The sequence below is a fragment of the Corvus brachyrhynchos genome, unplaced genomic scaffold (assembly GCF_000691975.1).
Source record: "Corvus brachyrhynchos isolate BGI_N302 unplaced genomic scaffold, ASM69197v1 scaffold23, whole genome shotgun sequence".
In the NCBI taxonomy this organism is placed as follows: domain Eukaryota; kingdom Metazoa; phylum Chordata; class Aves; order Passeriformes; family Corvidae; genus Corvus; species Corvus brachyrhynchos.
Window position 1 is genome coordinate 2,861,483 of NW_008238983.1, and position 23,367 is coordinate 2,884,849.

Here is a 23,367-nt window from a genome sequence, read left to right on the forward strand (position 1 = left end):
TTTTTTGAGGATATACTCTTGTTAATAACTTTTCCCAGCTGTACTATTAGTTTAACAGAAGAAGGAGCTTTGTAATACTATGTTTTCACCACATGAAAAGTTTCTGTAGGGTTACATCTTCTCTACTCTCCTCAACAGCCATAATTATATGACACTTGAGCCTCAGGAAACAAAGATAGACATTCCAATGAGACAAACACAGAAGTCTCCCAAAGACTGCCTTAAGCTCTCTAATAATTGTCTTAAAAAAAAGAAAAATAAAAAAGTTCAAAACAAATTCAGCATTTTTTCTTTTCATCAAAACAGTGAACTAGGGAAAGCAAGAAAGAACATTATTGTGCATTTGGTTACTATAACCATACTCCAGCTTCTGTGTCAGTCCCATGACAGTGATCAGGAGGCCACAGCAATAACCTTTCCTAATTAAGGTATTTAGGTTGCTTTGGTTTTTTGGGGATGGACATCTAAATTCCTCTTGATTTTTAACTTCTATATGCTACAATGTCATACAATATAAGCATATGATTCTACTGATTATGTTTTTTATAGGCTAGCAGGGGGTATTGACTTTTCTTTTCCTATTCATCTTAAGGAGGCAGGGGATTTAACTTACTTGCTTCTCTGAAAGCAGGACTAATGGAATTTTAACATTCTCAAATAATTGTCTTCACTTTTTGTGCAGATGAGCAGTTCTGCCGGACACTGTTAGTGATAATGATGTCCTTAAATATTCACTTCTTTGGGATAATCTTAACAGCTCAGCTCGGCACACAGAAGACCTCCAACTGTTTAACCAGGCAAAAAGTAATCTGGAGAGCTGATGGCAAAAATTCTCTTCAGAGTTTGATGATTTGTGACAAAGCATTTTTACAACGTTTTTCTGGTGGTCTATTGCAGAGAGAGAAGTATTCCTCCTCTCTTGACATGCTCTGCAGATAACCTGAAATACTGGGAATTGTTGTGTAGGTAAAACTATTATTTGTAGAGCTGTATTACGTTCTATGAAAAAATAGTTGCATCTAACTGTACCCAATAATAATGTGCTCTCACAAATCTGTTTTGATTACTCTGGATTTCTACTTTTTCCAATCCCTGGAATATGCTGAAAAGCGACAGCAGAAATTATTCACTTCAATGACATTAATAACAGGTAAATGAGGATCTTCTAAACTTATAGACAAGACAGACATTTGACTGCAAGCTATCTGGGTGAACTTCAATCTAGAGAGACTGAAGTTGTAGAAGAAGAGTAATAGGGAATAGCATTAATTAAGTGGACAGTGCTCACTAGACTTTTTTCTTTCAAAGAAAGTGAGATACAAAAAAAAAAAAAAACAACCCAAACAGAAAAGCCAGAAGTAGGGGGTAAAGAGCTTCTTCTCAGTCAGCCTTCTTGCCCTGGCAAGGAGTTGAGCACCTTTACACCTCTAGCTACTGGACTGCCTACATTTATCGAGATATTTGTGTTAGCAAAATGCATTCTGAAATCTTGAGAAGTGCTAAGATATAAAAGCTTGTGAAGGACAGCTTTGTGCTTTTCTAAGAAAGGCTTGACAGAAGCTTTCTGTAAAAAGCCTTTCTTTTTATTTGCTTCTGACCCATAAACTACATCAAATGTATTGGCTCACAGTGCTCATAATCCCATATAAACTATATTGCCTTCTTTATGATCACAGGACAAGGGTAAACTATTGTCAAGCAAAATAAATGAATGCTGAAAAAATGACAGTAACATTTAATGTCTTTTATTTGCCAAATAAGTGGATAACTTTGACTGAGAGAGAAAAAGCAAATAAATAAACAAACAAAACCCCACAAACATAATTTCTTATTGTGAAACCAATCTATTTTTAAGAGAATCTCAAAAATCAGTTCATGATGAGACAAAATTTTTTATTTATTCAGAATTCAGGTATTTGGAGTTTGCCATCTAAGCAGAAAATGAGTATGGGAAAATTTGCTTTAGATTTATTTATTGATTAAACCAAACCTTTAAGTGAACAGTTTCAGCTGAGGTCATATTATTACTAGAGAACAATCTTCAAATCTATTTGATCACCAAAAACCCTAATGCTGTGTTGGGTTTCAAAGATGTGTCAGTCCCTGTGTGTTTATTCATGTTAAACTGAAGCATGAATCTTAAGTGTTAATGATTTTAAGTCTAGTTATGAGGAAGATGTGATTTTATTTTAGTTTCTCCTGAGTAGGATAACTCTGGATTTGTCCACTGGATGATGTTTGATTTCTTACTGAATTCAATACTGCAACAACTGTATGTTTGCAAGAAGTAGATACCTTCCTAAAATCTGCTGATTCTTTGCTTGGTACCCATTTAGGTACATCTGTTATTCAGGTGACAGCCACAGACGCAGATGATGCGAACTACGGGAACAGTGCCAAAGTGGTGTACAGCATCCTCCAGGGACAGCCATATTTCTCAGTGGATCCAGAAACAGGTTAGCAATTCATTCAGTCTCACTGTCTGCAGTAACAGAGACAGGATGCAGGGATCAAGTTACTTTTCACTTCCATTTCAGTTCTGGAACAGACATATGACTTGACACAAAGCTGATACCCTTTCATTGAATGAAAACTGGAACCAAAATAAAAGTATGCCTTTTCTGTTAAAATAATATTATTGCGGAAGAATTGCTTTACTTGGTATGATTTCCAGAAGATGATTGTTAAATGTAAAGGTCAACAGTTTAAAAAAGGTGTAAAATACTGTAAAGGGTCCAAAGAATCATCAAAATTAGTCACAAGCCTATTTTACACAAGTTTCTGGAAATTTCATCTGTTTACCTTTAAGAAATGTAACTAGGAACTGGACATTTTCATACTATAAGGTAAAAAAAAAAAAAAAAACAAACTCACAGGTAGTTAAAAATTTCTAAAAGTTTGGAATAGATTCCTGACCACTGAAAATTTTTAACTTAAGTCGCTTTTTGAACCTGCATTCTGATTTCCAGAGTTATGAGAACTGAAGCAAGAATCATTAATGTTTTCAAGCTGTAAAGCATGAAGACTTTTTCACTGTTACGCAGTAAGTTGGATAAGAGACAAATACAAACTAAAAAAAAAAGTGTGAATTTTAGATATTTATAATTCAAAATTAGGGTTCAGAAAAGAAAGATGCAACCACAAACTCCCCCCTTCCAGATACCTGTTCCTAAGGCACTCAAGAGTCAGCAGGCATTGCTCTAGGTTTTCCTGCATGTTACCAAAACTATTCTGGTTTGTGAATTGCGAATTTAAGTGCAACTCTGCCCAGAATCACTGAAGTTCCTAATCCATTGAAAGTGCTCAGATGATGGCTATCTTTGTTTTTAAACGATTTGGCTTTTTCTAAATACAGCAAAGCCATAGTATGCAAAAGATAATGAATCACAAGGCTACAATTTTAAAAGGAAGCATAAGGATTTTGCCTTGAATAAAAGTGTTTGGTTTTTTCTCCCTTTTTTCAATCCCTCTCTTTTTTTCTATTTCTTGAGTCCCCTACTCAAACATCTTTACCAGGCATGAACAGGAAAACAGGACCGGTACCCCACGGACAATAACTGATGGAAGCAGGTGTTTAGGCAGGCAGACTGTTTGGGAAAGGCCTGGACTCTCATCTTTGGTTCAGAGATTATTTTTCATTTTAATCCAATTTGCTGTTTCGTATTACATGTATTAACAAGCCTAGGTATGGTAATCAGAACCTGATAATCCTGGATCAGACATAAATGTCATAACCCCTCAGCTGCAAAGTTTTTTTCTCTTTCAGTCACTTGCTAGAAGAAATTTTCCAGGGTTGCCTTTTTTCTTCTGCATAATATCAAATCGAGCCTAAAATGAGAGCCTTCTTTTGAGAAAGAAAGGGTAGGGGTGTGAATCCTCCAAGCAGAAAAGAACACTATGTTTAAATTTTCCCACTTCACAAGAGAAAGCTCTCATCACTCCAGATTTAAAAAGCCACCACCCTTCTAAATAAAAATAAAAAAATAAAAATAAAAATAAAAATAAATAAAAATAAAAATAAAAATAAAAATCTCTACTTGGTTTTCTAAAAGAAAACCTGTGCATGCCCACTTTAATGAAAAGTGGTGTACAGCACCACTTTTGGTTTTCTCACCTGAGACTCGTATTCTTTTTGTGTACTGTAAAAATGTTTGAGACATGTAAATTACAGTTATGAAATTTTTGAAATTGGACACCCCAAAAAAGACTTTTTAAAATTAATTTTCGAGTTTTGTCCAATTCTTTTTTAGCTATAGCCCCAGCTGACTTACAGTGTCCATCACTGAGCACTACAATCAATGATCTATTACAGCCCAGAATAATGAATCCTGAGCTTTTTAGAGTTCAGCCTTGTGGTATAATATCAAAATGTCACCAGAGTTGGAGGTTACACAATATATTAAAATAATAACTGGGGATAGAAACTGAAAAATGTCATTAATTCAATGAACATATTAATATTTTTGTCATTAAAAGAAAAATCAAATCGATTTAGCACGACAAAAACAATAAATGATGCATCTGTTACATATTTTTTCTCTTTTTTCTTAAAATCATGTTAAAGCAGCCATAGATTGCAAGGCTTATTGCAGTATACCTTGTTGTGATTGCTATGGATTATCATCTGCGCAGTATATCTGACACGAATCCATTTAAGAGCTCTGAGATTAAAGTCGATGGTGCTTCTCCTTCACTGCTCTTTTTTTTTTTTTTTTTTCACTCCTTCAAGGCATAATCAAGACTGCTTTACCGGACATGAGCCGAGAAAACAGGGAGCAGTACCAAGTGGTCATCCAGGCTAAAGACATGGGTGGCCAGATGGGAGGACTATCAGGGACCACCACCGTGAACATCACACTGACTGATGTCAACGACAATCCACCTCGCTTCCCCCAGAGTATGGAGCATCTAATAGTTTGGTTTTCCAAAGAACTCTCAACAATCAGCTGGTTTGCTTTGGCCATCTGGAAGATTCTTTTTCATCACTCTTTTTGTAGCACTTACTGACTGCTGTGTCTGTTTATGTTGCAGCACTATTAGGGCCAACAGGAATGTCTGCCTACATCTTTTAATATCAAATTATTTGTTGGAATGATAAATTTGTTTCTCATTCTTACTCTGCTTATAGAAATATAAACTGTAACAATAATTTAGGCCAACTGCAGGGACTTAAGAGGAATTTAACTACAAAATATAAAATTCTGTTCTTGGAAACAATTTTAGCTCCACATATTTAGGCAAGCAAATATGTCACAGGTTTTCTAATATTCTGCCTTGCACAGGCAGAGCTGATCAGGTGGAATGTTCTGCTGGCAGTCTAAGCATTTACTTTAGGTACTCGTAATCTGTGTTCAGTTCTTGAATAGTTTTGATAATCTAGGCCAGTCTGACACAATAATGTTGGGTTTTTAAAAATTCCTCTGTAGAAGAAAAAAAATGGCAAATAGCAGAAAGCTCACAATACAGAAAGCTTCAGAGTAGCACACTCCAGATCTTTTTATCTTTGGCCAGTGTTTAAATCCAGTCTCACGTTATTACAGTCAGTGTCTGATAACTGTTTGATAGGCTGCAGACAGGAGAAATTTACAGCCTCGGTTCTGTGCCAACCAGAAAAATGTCCACATAATAAAATTTGAATTGCTTGTTCACACTGATGAGGGACCTGGCTCTCTTTACAGATCCACTAAGGACTGAACAAAGAGCTGATTTAGAAAATGCTCTCCCAGATTTGAAAAGCACTTCAGTACCATGGCAATAAGTACATCCAGAACAGCACAAACTCTTCAACCTCTTGTGGTTTAAAAAAAAAAAAAAAAAAAAAAAAATTTGGTAAATTCTGACAGTATGGAAGAATGGATCCTTGGAATTATAAATTAATCTTTTAATCTCTATCCATGATAACACATTACTTTAAAAGAAAAGAGGGGAGGGGAAGTACTGCAACCCTCATAAAGAAATGATAATTTGAATTCACATTCAGAGTTCACTTGATGAGAATCACCTTCACAGGGCAAACTCAAACAGCAATTTTTAACCAAACTTCGACTTCATGAGGAGACACTTTTTAAACACGTATAGCATGATGTAGCCTATAATATTTTGGCAAATAGGAATACTTGAACCTAAATTATAATGTAGCACATTGCATTTTAACCCTCACTACTGAATAAAATAAAATAAGTAAAATAAGATAAAATAAAGAAAGAAGAACATAGAGAACTGCAAAATAATTTAAGGCTTCCAGTCTCCTTAGCCTGTGTTCCTTACGATGTTCTTCTTTCAAAATTAACTGAAACCTCATGTCTACGAAAGTTTTTCTGATTATTTCAAAAAGCTTTGGGATGGGTACTTTTTAGAAAAATTTACACAATTTGATGCCTCATACAATATTCTCTGTAGTGTTCCGCTCTGAACATCACTGAAACAGATTGCATGGCCTACAGAAGGCCTGCTGTGGGATTTTCCAATGCCGCAATTTCAAATTCAGTGGTAACCCTTCCCACTCATTTTCTTTCTTGTCAGAAGGGTGGTTTTTAACACTTTCTAGGAAATCAAAGATAGAGGAATATCTGGCAGATCTGACTTCTTTTTAGGTAGTTATGAAGAGGGGCACATCTTCAAAAAATTATCTGTTGTGGAAGTTTGCTTTTTACAAAAACATTTGTCTTCCATTTTCTCTTATGTGAGGCAATAGTAAGTGAAAATGTTGTCAAAAATAGAGAGTCAATGGCAGTTGAAAACAACACCAGTTAATATCAAGGTATTTAAGAGACAAAAATTAATTTTTTAGAGGGACAGGAGAAAGCAAAATAGCACTGTGAAGTACTGGTTGCTCAGACTGTGTTAAGAAGAAGCATTTTCTGTTTTGTTTTGTTTCCTGAAAGGAGTTGTGGAAAATTAGGAGACATGTAGGCCTAAATGGAATTTAAATGGTACTATAATGAAAACCTTACACATTTTGAATTCTACTGTACTCGAAACCAAATAGCCATTTCACATGCCAAAAATGTGTAGCATTCACACAGCACCACAAAAATAGGAATGCTTTCAAACGAAAAGCACTAAAGGGAGGTATTCATCTGGAAGGAGTAATAAGTACCATGATTGAATCTGTTCCTTTGGTATTTCTGGCTCAGCTGCCAAATGACTGAATTTGTCAAGGGTTCAAGGCTTCAAACTCATGTTTTAGCTGCCAGGAATCCTACCTTCATCCCATTTGCAGACTGGTTTAAGGGAAAAATATGCATTTTAGCCTGTGTGGATTGCAGTCAAACAGGCCACTGCTGAGTTTTCACTTATAACTTTGAATTTGTAACAGCAATCACAATTTAGCATCAGGCATTAGCTTCCATTTTGCTACACATCTGTATAAATATAGGGTATTTTCAGTGACTCTCTTTTGTGCTTAGTCTTTACAACTGGGGACAGAAACTCATTCTGCACTCAGCAGTCTGAAATATTCCTTGTTTTAAATGGAATATTCAGGACCCTCTTAGTGTCTTAAAAGGCAAAGGACATGTAAATATAGGGAATAGGGTTGTTGAAAGAAAGAGAGTTGACTGTACTTCACTACAAGTCAATAAACTTTATATGTGCTCTTATTGGATTCTTTGGACAAGGGTTGTACATTTTATTAGGTGCTAATTTTGTCTTAAGGTATTTCTCCAATGCTACTACTTCACTCAATTAAGTAATATGAATTTACATGAAAAAACAGATCAGAAGAAACATCAGATTCCGGCATGTTATGTACAAAATCTTAACCCATCAGATTTTTTTTTTACATTTTTTTGGTAACAAATAACAGAAAATACACATTTAGAATTTTTTTTGTCTTGCTAATGATGAAACTTCTTCAGTGTCTGCTTCTTACTGGTTAAAAAATGCCTCTGATTAATACCTTTTCTGCTACAGCATGTCTTTACAATTTTTTTTTACATATGTTGTCAGAAAATACATATGAATTCACTTTTCATGCATACAAGAAAGAGGAAAATGTCTGTGTCACCAGATTTCTTTCTAGAAGACTCTGATTATAAAAATAGCAATAGCAATTAACACGAACGTGTATCCAAATGCTCTCTACCATGACTCTTTAGTATGTATTATCAAAAAGAGATTAATGAATTATTTTCAAACAGAACACTTACTTGAATATATTTCAAAATAATTAAAGGTTATTCTATTTTAGTGTTTTTTCCAAATCCTCACTGATTTCTACAACTATTGTACCTTGAGAAAACAAAACAAAATTGTCTCCTATTTCTGAATATGTCTAGGAACGTTTCTAGAGAAAAAAAATATACAGTGTTAATAATCAGGGTAAGAACTGGTACCTTACTGTATAGCTCCTTTGTCCCTTAAAACTGAAAAAAAAAAAGAAAAAAGAAAAAAAGCACAGTCTTCAATGGCTTTGAAGAATAATTTGAACTTTTTGTGACAGTTTGTCAATCAACTCTGAATCCTGTTTTAAAGTTTAGTGTGATGGCTAACAGCATTTTTCTTAAAGTGTTGGGAACTTCAAGTAACGTAAAAAATCTTGGTGAAATTGAAGATGGTTTTTATTCAGAAAAAAAGTTTCTGAAAACAATAAATGTTTGATTTCGCTCTTCCAGGCTCCTACCAGTTCAGCTCTCCTGAATCTGCACCACCTGGGACTCCACTTGGCAGAATTAAAGCCAATGACCCCGATGTGGGAGAAAATGCAGAGATTGAGTATAGCATCTCCAATGGGGATGGATCAGACATGTTTGATATCATCACTGACAAGGACACACAGGAAGGGATTATAACTGTCAAAAAGGTTTATTTTTTCTCCCTCTCTTTTATATGTACTTAGCTCTTCAGGTGTTACAGTTATTTTTCTTTTTCCAGGGGAAGGGAGGGTAGATCTCACAAGGGGTCAGGCTACCAAGGAGCTGTTGTATTAGTTTCGTTCTTCTCTTTCTTCAGCAGGTATCTGTTATTTTCAAGTCTCAAGGGAAATTTACTGGCATGTCACTTCACATAAAGCAATATTTCAGTGGCTGCTGTCTGTTCAATATATAGAGCCTCACACACAGTACTTTCAAATTAGGGCTGTGAAAACCTGGAGAGGTTCAGTTCACAGTGGGGTTTATCAGCTGATTGTTGTGGTAAGACTTGGAAGGGTGGGAGGCTTACCTGGAGTTTCATGAATTTACACATCCAAGGCTAAACTCTCCCTCTCTGATCTGTCCAACAGCCAGTTATCTCCAGTACCTAAAATCGGTCTTGGTTTAAGTCCAGTCTTGGTGATACTTCAGTTGTTACATATGATGTCAATGAAAGTTCAAAGCGCAAAGATATTCACAGAAATGTATTTTAAAATACCATCTCTGATAGATTTATTGGTTGCTTTTCAGAATTCATCCTGTTAAACTCTGAACACTTTTTGATTCTAGTGTTATTAAATATATCAGTAACATTAATTGATACCTGCATATAAATAAAATATAGATCTATAAACATATTTGGAAAGATGTATACTTTTTTATGTATATGTATGTATGAACATCTATATACATATGTATATATGGATAAGCATGATGTCAATGTCACATAGATTGAAAATCAGACTTCATAGATTTTCTTTTCACTGCAGAACATTAAGATCAGGGTCAAGTCTGGGTTGCTCCTAGTACCAAACAGGCAAGGGTAGATACTAATGGGGGAAGAGTAAAGAAAAGGTAAATATGACAGATAGCATTTAAGAACTGGAATAATTGCTCTTTTTACTGCCAGTTAGATGAGACAAACTAGACTTTACACAACTCCTTGTTGTGGACTGAGTAAAACTTCCCTGTTTCTTTCTTTCTATTTTTATATAGGTCAAAGCCTCCTGTTTTTTTCAGAAAAAAAATGAAACCTGAACAATTAACAGGCAGAGGGATCATAGTTGCCTTGCTATCCTATAATAATCCTTATTATTTTAATGACTAGAATAAAACTTAATACACTCCATCTTCCCCAAGATTGATTAAAATTTAGAGCTTTTGTTCCTAAAAAAACTTTTGTTCAATGCTGTAAAACTTACATCTTTTTGTAAAGTGATATAATTTTCTTTATTATTATTATTTACTCCTCAGCATCTGGATTTTGAAAACAAGGTGCTATATACCCTAAGAGTAGAAGCAACCAACACTCATCCTGATCCTCGTTTTCTTCAGCTGGGGCCATTCAAAGATACGGCTTTGGTCAAAATTTCTGTTGAAGACATTGATGAACCTCCAGTGTTCAGCAGACCCTGGTATTTAATAGAGGTAGATGAAGATGCCAAGGAAGGAAGCATTATTGGGCAGGTTTTAGCCCAAGATCCAGATGTAGCAAAGAATGCAATAAAGTAAGCCATTACACAGTATAAAATTCTTTAGATATGGGTCAAGTCTCACTCACAGAGAGTGATGAGAGTGCAAGGTATTAAGAGGCTGTTTGGGCAATTAAGCACATGGACGCTGTTAAAAAGTGTTGAACAAGGAAATATCTACATGAACTTGTGAAGGCTAATACAATTAACACAATGAACAGTGCAGACAATGCTTTTGAAGAACAGTCTATAGACACCAGGTGAAAAGAAAGGAGATGTCAGCATTTAACTGCCAGCATGTTCTAGTAGTTTCACCAAACTGTTGAGAAAATTATGCTTTTATACCATGTAAAACACTCAGAATGGTGTATTTCTATTCTCCCTGATGCTTGATAACTGTCAGACTTCTGTACATAACATCTGTATTCCATAGCTTAACTATTTAATGATCACAGTAGATTGAATAAGAAATGATTGCTAGAGTCATAACAATTAGAGGTAAGAGTTCAGCACTGTGAAATTGCTGTAATTGTTACCAATCTGCTATTACTATCTGCAGTGGCAAACACAGCACTTAAATCTGTGTATTTACCCTGCAAGTGATTATGAAAACTGATCTCTGCATTTCTGAACAAGCCTTCTATGTCCTGCAGCAGTATGCTTTGAGGTAGAAGGTGTGAAAGAAGGAAGAGAATAAAATATTTTTAAGTAAAATATGTATAAAATCTCAATTTAACCTGATGATGACTGCCAACTACTAGGCTAATTAAAAAACATCTGTAAAACAAGTCTTTCCTTACTGGGTAAGAACAAAGCAAAAGCAAGTATCATAAAACAAGATTTGAAGACATTTCATCCAAAAGAACAACTAATTGAAAGATTTTTCTGTTGAGTTCGGTGGTCCTTGTGACATCTCAAAAATATTTTTTTTATAACTTGATATTCCTTATGTCTTTAGTATGTGTCCTTTGGTGACAAAGTTCTCTAAGAAACAATTAATCTGCAAAAAAATCTTATCTAAAAATATTCACTTTTAGTTGTTCTTCTAGAATCCACTTTATGAGCTAAAATATAGTTTCAGTTATCAGTCTAAAATCTGCCCACATAATAATTTATTCTTCATCCTGCTCACTAGCCTTAAAATTGTTTCTAAGTATTTGTAGCATGCAGGCAACTATGGGAAAGCTTAGGTTAGTTGTAAAGAAAACATTCTTGACTAAGCACAGTTAAAATTAGAAAACATTTAGAGGTGGCTGTAAGCTAAACTGGAGACTGCACCAGGAGATAGTGATGCTCAATTGTACCGTATCTTGACAGATATTCTGTAGATCGACACACTGACCTTGACAGAATATTCAACATCTATTCAGGAAATGGATCCCTATTCCTCTCAAAGCCACTTGACCGAGAAGAAACTCCCTGGCACAACATCACTGTCATAGCAACTGAAATCAGTAAGTTGAAGATAAAATTTATTTCAGAAGAATATTTGAACTGAGAAAAGAATTAAATTCTACAGTATCTATGGCTTATCTTGTTTTATTAGTTTTGCCCTTATCCAGATATTATCAATAGACAAGACATCTTTAGACACACATCTAAAAGTCCAATTTATTATTTTAAGATATGTTTTGCCCATTTTTTAAAAGATACTTTGGAATTCTCGGGCTCAACAAAACCATGCACAGTATATATTAGACAAGGTTCCCTGAGAATTCATATCAAATAATTTGGTGCAGGTGTGATGCACTGGCTCTATCCCAAGCTAAGTCTTTGGGAAAATCCTTGGGGAAAGGGGAAAAAAAATAAAAGTCCATGACATACAAATTCATTGTCAAAACAATCTCTGTAAACAGGAACAAATTACACTTTACCTCAACTGATTTACCTTATCTCAGAAAATGGCTTTGTTTGAAGCCAAGACTAGAGGAAATACTTTGCCTTCTATGTCTGAAGTAAAACCTGGGCCTAATCTTTCACCTGGATTCTTTACTATTATGTTAGATACTTTTAGATATGGATGTCTCTTGCCTAGCCTTTTTCCGAGGCAACAGTCATCAAAGGTGAAAACAGACATGGATTTGAAAAACTTTTCTCCCTTCCATTATTCTCCATATAGATTCCCCCGGAGTCAATGTGCTTAAGAGTCTGGGAGTTGGGTCATATGGAGAGATGAATCATATCCCCATTTTCAGAAAAAATTACATATTTTTTTCTTTTCCTTTTAAATGCTTTTCATTCTTTGGTCAAACATGTTCTACATTTCCAATAGGTATAGTGCGAGAATCCCCTCTGGCAATACCTTGAGTATGGAGGTTTGTGAAGAGTGATGGATGATCATATCCTTATATGTCATTTTACTGTTTGTTTTTTTACAGTTAGGGGAGAAAGGTTTTTTGTGGGTTTATGTTTGTGCTGGAGGAAAAGGTGAGTGTTCTTAACAGCTCAACCTCATGAAACAACTTTTGCAATGAATCATTTGCTGTACTGATATATAGAATACAACTCCATAAGAACTCAGTGACCTGTTTTTAATGCAAATCAATTTAAGCACACTTTATATTATTTATATATATATACGTATGTATATATAATAATAGAAAAACTTGTTCCAAATATAAATAGGACTTTTATGTATATGCAATGTATGTCAGCAGAAAATGAAATATAATTGTTTTAGTATAATCAAGAAAATAGAACATCTATAATATCTATTGGAAAAAATATATTGGATTATTTTTCTATACATATCTCTTTGTATTGTAATATAAATAATTTTATTTTTTCAGGTAATCCTAAACAAAGTAGCCAGATACCTGTCTTCATTCGGATTTTAGACATAAATGATCATGCGCCAGAGTTTGCCAACTACTATGAAACATTTGTTTGTGAAAATGCAAAAGCAGGACAGGTAAACCAATACTTATATTACCAAAGAACTTATAAGGAAATTATTCTGCATTGCCATCACGAAGACTTCAACATAGTTTAGTTTGAATAGCAGCAGACTAACCCAGCCTCTTCATTTCCTATCTTCTATAGAAAATACAAGTTGATTCAAAAAAGGAGGAGATAAAAGATGAAGGATAATATCCCAGCATAATAACATAAGATATAATAAAAAATGATACTTTAGGGTGGTTTTCCATTTCTAATATCAGAAAATATTTTTCAGAAATAGTTGTACATAATGGTACAAAATCCTATACGCTGTTCAGTAATTCCATTTCTTTCTGGATTTTTATCATTGGCTTGGTTAATATAGCCATACCTTCAAGTACACAAAGCAGGAAAATCTTTATTATGTCTCGGTAAAGAAGACGTGAAAACCAAACTTTTTTAAAAATAAAGGGCAATGCAACTATTTCCATTGTAGATTAAAACTCAGTTTGGTATTGAGTTGAGTCTGGTTAAAGATCATGTATATCCCCTCCTAAACTACCTCAGCAATTCTGTAAAAATCTAAAAAGAAAAAAAAAATTGAAGATAAAGTTATAATTTGGATTTGAGTAAGTAGATAAACCAAGAGAACTCAGAGACAGCATATTATAGAAATGCCTTGATGTTGCTGAGATTATAACATCATCTATTTATGCTAATGCCAGTCATTCAGTTTTAAATCCTGAGAAGAAAGATTTTTAAATTCTGAAAGTATTTACAAATGAACTGGATTTAGTAGCAGCTAGGGTACTTCAAGATTATCTCTCCGAAATGCACCTGACACCACGTGTGAGTCTCTTCTCCAGACTGATTCACTTTTGACTGGAAGAAAAACCTTGAGATCATTATTTTCACTAGCACAAGCATGAGTGGGTTCCTACTCTAGGAGAGACAAGCCAGGATGAAGCCCTAAGATCAACTTAGGTCTATTCTCATATCTCACTAGCTTTAGGCTGTTGTCATCCAGCCAAAGCTGGCTGACTTCATGGAAAGTATGTGGAAAGAATCAGAATGTATAATATTTTGTTTTTCTTTAGAGGACAGTGACCATGCAATATTCAAAGATTTTACAAAGATGGCTGATGTGGATACACATCAGGAACCATACTCATATTTTACCTAATTTTCTGCCCAGTGTTTTATTTAAGTCACAGAGGCTTCACTGAAAATAGCATGGATGGTACCTGAGATGAGTTTAGCATTTCGGGTACTGCAGAACTCTATGCAAGGCAAAACCATGTAATATTTCAGCTGCAATTCAAGTCATCTTTTATGAATTGTTTAACAGAGAGAAATAGAAAAAAAAAAAAAAGGAGAAAAAGAGGATACAATATGTTGTTGGGAGACTGCATTTGTTCCTATTTATTTTTCATTCATTACACATAATATCATAATTCAGGCAAAACAGGTTAGAATGGCAGAGGATACTTTGATTAAAAGCCACTTGCCTTTGAAGAGGTATTTGCCAATTTTTTCATTATTTTTAAGGAAGTTTTATTATTTTTCACGTAAATGATATAAATAGATGAATATACATATCAAAGGCAGTGATGAATTAAATTAGAACAGTGGAAGGAATTATCATACCAGAAAAATGATCAAAGAGTGCTTTTCACAATAACTTAGGTTCATGATCACATCATCCTGTCTTAACCAGTGACATAAATTGTCATTTAACAATACAGTTCAAGCCTTACAGAAGGTGCAAAAATTCTCTAAGCTTTTGGCTCTTAAACCCATATAGTTTCAGTTTATGACTTATAAGCTGCTTTTTCCAGGTTGTACACATTCAGATAATTCTAGCCATTAAGTTCAAGCAGCTGCCATAGAACCTAAATTCTGTCAGTGCAACAATGTCTCATTGTATAAGACAAAATTGAGTTAAATAAATCTTAAAACCTCAGTGTAACAACTACTAGAAAAGTCAGTCATGTATTTTAATTACATAACACAAAGAAAGGTTCCAAAACTTACGAATGAAGATCTAATTGAAATTAATCTTGTGGAATTTGGTCAACCAGCAAACACAGGTTTTGCCACATATTTGAACAAGTTCAACCCACGCATACTGGCTATCAGTTTCCTTAACCCAATTTCCATCTAGTCTAGCAAACTTGATGAAATATCCATTAATGTATGACATTTCATTTACCTTTCTGGTAAATTCTGTGCTTACCTAGCAACAGATATGACAGAGATCCATTAGATAGGCACATTGTTGTTCAGACCTCCCATACATCTAGCTTACCAATGTAACTTGAGCAATTATTTTCCCTCATTGGAAAAAACCCACAAAAATACTTAAAAGACAGTGTGCACCAAGAGGAGCTACAGAAAAATGAGAGACCCATTCTTTTTTTTTCTATTTGTTAACAGCTGGGGGACCTCAAGAGAGGCACCTGAGTTCATATCTGGACATTTACACATAGTTGACTTAGTATTTCAGAAAACAGACTACCTTCAATACATGACAGTACTTTTATTTTGGTGCTTAAAAACAGCAATGAATATAGAAATACAAATTTGAATGTTTCAGCCAAGGATGTTAAGTTCCAGAGAGCCTGTATTGCTCATGTCTAGCAGTCCCTGTATAATATAAGATAGATAGAATCCTGTGTTCATTTAGTACTACTCCAACCTATTTTAGAGATCACCTAAAGCAGTTTTTTTATTAGAATCGTTTCTGCTTCTTGACATATCACAGCACTGCTTCTACATTTGGTACCATAGCAGGAGTCAGACTGAGAAGATAAATATATTTAGTTCATTTATTTTTTTTTTAGCCAAGACCAGTTATTAGTCACACTGCTCTCTAAGTCTCAGGTGCATCAGGAAGCAGTCAGAATGATCAAATATTGTTCTCTGCCACCAAGCAACATTACTCATTCTCAGCATCAACAGATATTAGAGGCTTCACTCATTGTATTTTTCAGACAGCTTTAGGAGAGTCAGAGGAAAGAAAATCTTACAGTCTCTCATCCTCTTTTGTCTCCAAACAATGGTATGACTAGGGAGAAACCTTATCACTAAAGGTTAATAAAAATCTATGTTCATTAGGCTGAAACACATTTGTCACCATGAGAATCTCATTCCACTGGCTAGTACACAGGCTAAAGAAAAGAAGGGAGCAGCCTTCCTCTCGTGCAATTTAGAAATGCCTAATCCTGAAGCCCCAGTGACTGTTGTGGGGAAGGCTTTGGTACAAGTTCTCTCATGCCCTTGTCACGGGAATTAATTGGGAATTTTTAGCTGGATTAGAGGATGACTACTCTCCATGGAAACCAGGAAGTTATACCTGAGAAGGAGACTGATTTAACTGAAAAAATTGTTGGTAAAAATTTAGCTCCATACTGTATTGCATAATTTATTGTTGGCAATAATTTAGCTAATTTCAACACTGATCAAGAAAACAACCTGGGTCACTTTCTTTCCCCTCTGATGCTATATTCAATCCTGCCCATTCATGGGCTTTCAGACATTAGAATGTAGAAAGTTTGTGTCCTCCTTCAGAGACCTGGCTGATTTTTCTTTTCATTACTCTCCATACCCTCCCTTGCTTTTTAAAATAGAGCAGAGAGGGATCACTTTTTCTCAAGTGTGCATTACTAATTATCAGTCATGACTTTATATACATTGTAGCTGCTTCACCAGGTAGACACCTTTTGGCTTATTTTAGTGAGAAACCCATGCTAACTGTCTGTCTTTTTAAGTAAGAATTGAAGTGAGAGTTTTCCAACTTTTGATAAGCATTCAGTCCTGCTTAAAACTGCCAACACATTTGTGGAACACAGCCTAGATCTGGAAGGCAAACTGTTTTGCATTTATGAACATGAAGTTTTGTTAAGTGGCAGGCATCTATTCAAGCCTGCACACACATGATAGAGGCTGTTTTCTGCAGCTAGCACCTTACAAGTGTATAGCTTGGAATTGTGTCTGTACAAGTGTGATCACTCAAGCCACATAATGACGAGATGGACATCCACTGACAGCGGGATTGATTTTGAAACACTCCTATGGGTCATATCATCATATCTTTTACATAATCTTCATCCCACATATTTACACTGTGCTGTTACTAATACATTCAAGATTAGTTAGTGACTGACCCTACCAAATCATACAGACAGGAAAAGGGGCAAGAGGAAGAAAGGACAGGAGAAACAAAGCTGTCCTTCCACAATTTCCCCATAACGTTTGCACACTTTGTTCTCATGATTGCCAAAACTAGTTTCCCTTACAGGATTTTTTTCCCCACAGTTTATTGCAGAGAAAGTGGTGAGATCTTTCCAGATTCCTAGAGAAACACTTGCAGTGCCAAACAAGTTCAATAACTTTCAAGAAAGCCAGTCCTTCAAGATCCAGAATTTGTTCTGTTCTCTCCCATACCACTTCTAAAAGATATTAGACAAAAACAAACACTAACATTTCCCTTTCTCAAGTGCTCAGCGATATTTTTTAAGTCTAATCTCAGAAGCAGCTGAAAAAAGTGACTTTTGAGACATTTCTCTGTTGTACAATAACCAGGTGTAACTAAGAGCATGATATAACAAAAATGAAAGCCCAAATGATTCAAGTGGATTGAAGGCCTGTTCCTCTCTTTTGTTGCATACAGAAACAACAAACTTCAGCAGTTGTCACTGTATCCTGTATCTCTACCTTAACAATATCTGTCTCCAGTGGTCTTTGTGACTGGAAGCACAATTTTTATGCTATATGATAATCATGTTATATTAAAATTTCAGAAAGGCAATCTACAACACTGACCATCTTTAGATTTCTGTGAAAGTGACATTAGTTTTCACCATTTATAATGAATTTTGAAAGAAGGACTTTTGGAAAAAAAAAGGTTTAGAAATGAAATATCATCCACTGATATGTTACTGTTTTGAAAAGAACTACCAGCAGAATTCTTTGCAAACATTCTATTTGTCTCAGGTTTTGTTTTATTAGTAGAAATGTTTAACCTGAAAAATATAACATATCTGTCCACCCATGGACCTCATCTTGCTCATCTTTCTCCAAGGAACTTTTGGAAGCATGTGGCTGTAGTTTTAATTTAAAGAGTATACCCTGGAGCAAAGATGCAACAGCCATTTATTTGCATGACATTCTAAGCCAGCACCAACTGAAAAGCCCATCTTAAAAGCAGCCAGCGGGTGCTGACCTCTGTGCTGGTAAAGCTTAACATTTGCTTTAATGGTTCCTATACTTTTTTTAAAGGCATTCTCAAGGTTGAGCCTATGACCAAAGCCTTCTAGTTGCGCAGTTCTCTGTGTATAAAAATGCAGCCTCAGGAACACTAACAGCATGCTCTGAAGTGCACAGGGACCCTTCCTATTTCAGAATTCCCCCACCTAGCTTTTACTTGCTTTTTGTCTTTAAAACAACTTGAAGAGCAGCCTTTGCCTAAGGATGTATGAGATACATATAAGGAATCTGTTTCTAGGTAGTCCACTCACCCCCAACCACTTTTTCAGACTTGATTATGAATAACTATAAAATAGCCTAAACATGAACTACAGTCATAGTTTTGACTGTGATGTAAGTCTTGGCCCTAAAATCACAGCATCCAGGACAAAAAAAACCAAACATGAAATAGGATTATAATTGAACCATTTCCATGTTTGAAAAAAATTATTTAGGTAGGAAATAGGTTCAAACCCTTTAGCAGAATCTCTGTCTTCTTCATGAAAGAAATAAATAGAATCATGGAATCATACAATGATTTAGATTGAAAAGGACCCTAAAGATCATGTAGTGCCAACCCCCTTGGCCACGGCCAGGAATGTGACCAACTAGACTGGTTGGGTTGCTCAGGGCTCCATACAACCTGGCTTGGAACACTTCCAGGGATGAATCATTCACAATGTCTCAGGACACTCTTTTAGTGCCTCACTGTCCTTTGACTGAAGAATTCCTTTCTAACCTCTAATCTAAATCTCTCCTCTTTTAGTTAAAAACCATTCCCCCTTGTCCTATCTCCATCTGCCTGTGTAAGAAGTGAATCTTCCTCTCTTTTATAAGCCCTCTTAAAGTACTGGAGGATGACAATAAAATGTTTCTAGAGTCTTCTCCATGATGAACAACCCCAACTCTCTCAGCCTGTCTATAGGAGAGCTGCTCCAGACCCCTAATCATCTTTGTTTCCCTACTCTGGACTTGCTCCAACAGACCCACATGTCTGTTGTGCTGAGGACCCCAGGCTGGATCTCACAAGGGAAGAGTAGAGCAGTAGAATCACCTCCCTTGACCTGCTGGTCACTCCTCTTTTGATGCAGACCAGGATACAGTTGGCCTTCTGGGCTCTGAGTGCATATTGTTGGCTCTTGTCCAGCTTTCTTTCCACCAGAACCCTCAAGTTCTCTGCAGGGCTGCTCACAAATAAGTTCTTCTCCCAGTCTGTGCTCTTGTCTGGGGCTGCCCTCACCCAGATGCAGCACCTTGCACTTGGACTTGTTGAACTTTGTGAGATTCTCATAGGTCTACTTCTCAAAATTTCCCAGGTCTCTCTGGATAGGATTCCTTCCTTCTGTTGTGTCAACCACACCACTCATCTTCGTGTCATCTGCAAACTTGATGAGGGTGCACTTGATCTCGCTGCCTATGTCATGGATAAGGATATTAAAAAACATCTGTCCCAAAGCACCAGTCGTTGTCAGAGCACTGGTAAACAGCATGGCTGAAGAGCACTGGTCCCTGATCTTTAAGAAATGTTTCCATTGGGAATAGTTCTTCATTTGCTACTCATTTAATATTGTCAAACTGCTGCAAACCCCTTGTCTTAAATATAAAAGAGAAAAATTCATGTCAATGCTTATGTTTAAATTTTCATTACCCTCAAAGAAAAGTGACCCCTAAAAACTTGAACTGACCTATTAAGATCCACTCGAGAGTATGACACTTTTTTTAAACACACAGAAGTGCACATGCACATGCATAGGTAGCCCTCAAAATAGTGACAATAATGATGTATTTTCTAAACTGTTCTCATTCATGTGGGAAAGTATGAAAGAAAGAAAAGAATGGGAATGTTTTTATCTTCTCTAAGCCTGATATGCTTGAAATATATTGGAATAAAAATAATTTTCTTGAAATAACTCTGCGGTCATAAACCTTACGGCATCAGAGATCTTGCTCTGAAGTCCTGGAGAAGAGTGATCATAACTCAATGTCCATAAGTGCATCAAAACAGATGAATATATTTCCAAAATGAAATTACAAAATGTACACAAAGAGTACTAACATTTTCATATAAATAAGATACTTAAAAATAGCCAGATCACTTTCATTTCTGTGGTGATTATCATTGACATTGTCTTTGATTTACAGCTGTATAACTGAAAGAAAAAAAAAATCCTTAATTAGATAAGATTTCTAATTTCCTTTCACCTGTTCATCACTTGGAACAATCCACCTGCAATCATGGTTTCTCATTGTTCTTTTTATCTCCCATTTTTTCTGGTAGGCGAACAGCTGGTTCTCAATTTATGTTGCCAATAGTTAGATCAGATAATAAGGTTGAGATTTTTCTTCTTCTTCAGCCTTACCCTGAACAATATTTTTTTGTTGTAATTAGGTTCCTCTGTGCCTGGTACAATTGTGCTTCTCCCTGTGATTTGCACATGAAGGGAATCAAATCTTACAAACACCCACTGATTACATCTCAAAAAGACCCAAGATACTCAACTACAGTTTCTGGTAGTTATTACACCAGGATATTTTCTCCTTGAGCTTTTCAGCAAGTAATTGTAAACTGCACAAATGTTTTCATTTACTCTGATTCTCTCTTCTCCCTGGTACTTTTCTATTTCTTCTGTCTTTTCAAACTTGTGCTAATGTGAAAGGAAAATGTTCTCATTTAAATTTGGTATCTTAGTCCCCTCAGAATGTTTTGGGATTTTTTGAAAATATTTTTAAACTGTGGGAAACTAAAATTAAACCCCATCCTGGTCTTGCTTTCTGTACTAACACTCTCAGAGGTAGATTACAGGAAAGACAAAAGCGATTGAACATTGGAAAGCTGTTGACATAAACTGAGGTTTAGAAACACACTAAACACCACACACAAGGATTTGACTTATCTTGCGGAACAGCTAAAACTGAAAAAAAAAATCAAAAAAGCAATGATCATTAAATCATAAAAGTGAAGAGATTTTTATATATAGTTATTATTCTAATTACACTTAGAAAAACTGCATAATCCTGCTTTCAGCATAGTCATATCCTTTTGTGCAAGGCTGATCTTCACAATTTACCTTTCAAATTCCTCAATATCCCTCAAAAATAAAAAGAAATTATAAAAAAAAAATTCTGTGCTTATTTTAGAAGGAGCTGCTAGAAAGTGAATGAGCTAAACTCAGACCTCTCAACTGTTTTCAAGTTGTGTTTTGGGTTTGTTTTTTTTGGGGGGGGGGGTTTAATTACAATTCAATATTATTAACTGTAGTCAAATTATCCCAAAGTTAACTAGAAAAAGTGGGTCGAATATTCATGGTGCAGTTCAGCACTAGCAGTAGCAAGTTTCTGAGTGATACAGCAAAAAACCAATTTAGTCTCACTCAAGCCGATGTTCAGAGAAAGTATATAAAAAAAAGGAATTTTTTATTTAATTGGCGTAAAGCTTACACATCATATTAGTGTACTTGTCAATTACTGTATTTCTGAAAGAAGTCAAGCTGCACCTTCTCTGGAAATAAGAGAAAAACTAGGCACAAAGTCTTTGGTAACAAGTGGCTTTGATATCTGTGGGATTTCAAGACACCCTGAACACCGGAAACACCTGAAAACTCAAGAGTCATTGGCTCTATCTTGGCTTTGAAAGCAAAATGTCTGACTGGTGAACTCATTCTGCCTTTAAGTTTTGGTGCCACAGAAATGCACCTGCACTGAATTATAGCATCCTCAGTTGAGACTTACTCCTGTTCTTATGCCACAAACTTTTGTCATCTTGTGACTGAATGCAAACCTGTCCTTGCAAGCTAAACTGGGCTATGGGTTACTCTCTAGTATGACACCCACCAGGAAGGACAAAGGACAGAGCAGCCATTTACAGAGCTTTCTGGAGTAACTGTGACTCACACAATGTGGGGTTGTAACTGTTGTGAGTCAATCCATAAACCACAGCTGTTCCCAGGTAGCTTTTCCTTCCTCAGTTCTGCAGCTGTTTCCCTCTGCCTCTCTCTGTCAGTCCAGTCGCAGATAGATAAAAAAAGAGTCAAATTGTTAGCATTTATGTGTGTCTACATAAATATGAGTACAAAATTTCACATTTTGATGTAATGGGAAAGCATCAAAAGTCTCTCTTTTTTCAGTTCACTCTGCTCTGACCCTATTCTGGCACTATTATTACTCCTTTCCAGCTGGGCTTGAGTGGCCTTGTTAGGGCAGCTATTAAGATCCACAGCCAGAGGTTTCAATTTAGGAGGGAGCAAAGCCTCTCTTTTTATTACCCCAGGAGAATTGAGCATCCTGCCAGTGCAGTACTCCAATTTATCGCCAGGAGCAGATGAGGTGGATTGAGAATTAGACCCACTTAACAACTGGTTTACACAGCACTCTCTGTCATTGCTTCATGAGGCCACAGGAGGTTTATGGCTTATTCAGAAGGGCAAATGTTTCAGTATCACTGCAAGATACTGAGTACAAATCAAAGTATATGGCTGTTTTGCAGTGAGGACTGGACCCTTTTTCATCCTTTGTTATGTGTTTAAACAATAAAACAATTCATTTACTGTAACCTCTACTGTGTTTATGTGAGAAATATTTGGCTTAGGACATAAGTTTTTGTCTTCAAATAGAGATTCATTGGATTTTTACTGGACATGAAAAGCAGAGAATTGAAACACAAGGTTTCTAAAATAGCATGAAATACTCTTTTCTTTATAGCTCATACAGACTGTGAGTGCAATTGACAAAGATCAGCCTCCTCGAGGACACAAATTTTTCTTTGAATTGGTGCCAGAATTTGCAGTTCATCCAAACTTCTCTGTTGTAGACAACAAAGGTAACTGCTGACCCTACCACCCCTCTCCCCAATATCACGCACAACTTAATTCAGAGACATTTATTGATTCTGCGTTTCCATTCTAGATAACACAGCAGGA

General features: G+C 35.7%; 1 protein-coding gene across 2 annotated transcripts in view; it reads left to right on the forward strand.

The window, feature by feature from the left end:
• Positions 1–23,367, forward strand: part of CDH9 (cadherin 9) — a 97,877-nt gene that overhangs the window by 70,640 nt on the left and 3,870 nt on the right. For both annotated transcript variants that reach the window (XM_017738742.1, XM_017738743.1), the window contains 8 exons: positions 2,337–2,456; positions 4,730–4,897; positions 8,616–8,803; positions 10,107–10,360; positions 11,642–11,778; positions 13,114–13,235; positions 23,150–23,267; positions 23,354–23,367. In XM_017738742.1, coding sequence (XP_017594231.1) covers positions 2,337–2,456; positions 4,730–4,897; positions 8,616–8,803; positions 10,107–10,360; positions 11,642–11,778; positions 13,114–13,235; positions 23,150–23,267; positions 23,354–23,367 — 1,121 coding nt within the window. The remainder of the gene's footprint in view (positions 1–2,336; positions 2,457–4,729; positions 4,898–8,615; positions 8,804–10,106; positions 10,361–11,641; positions 11,779–13,113; positions 13,236–23,149; positions 23,268–23,353) is intronic.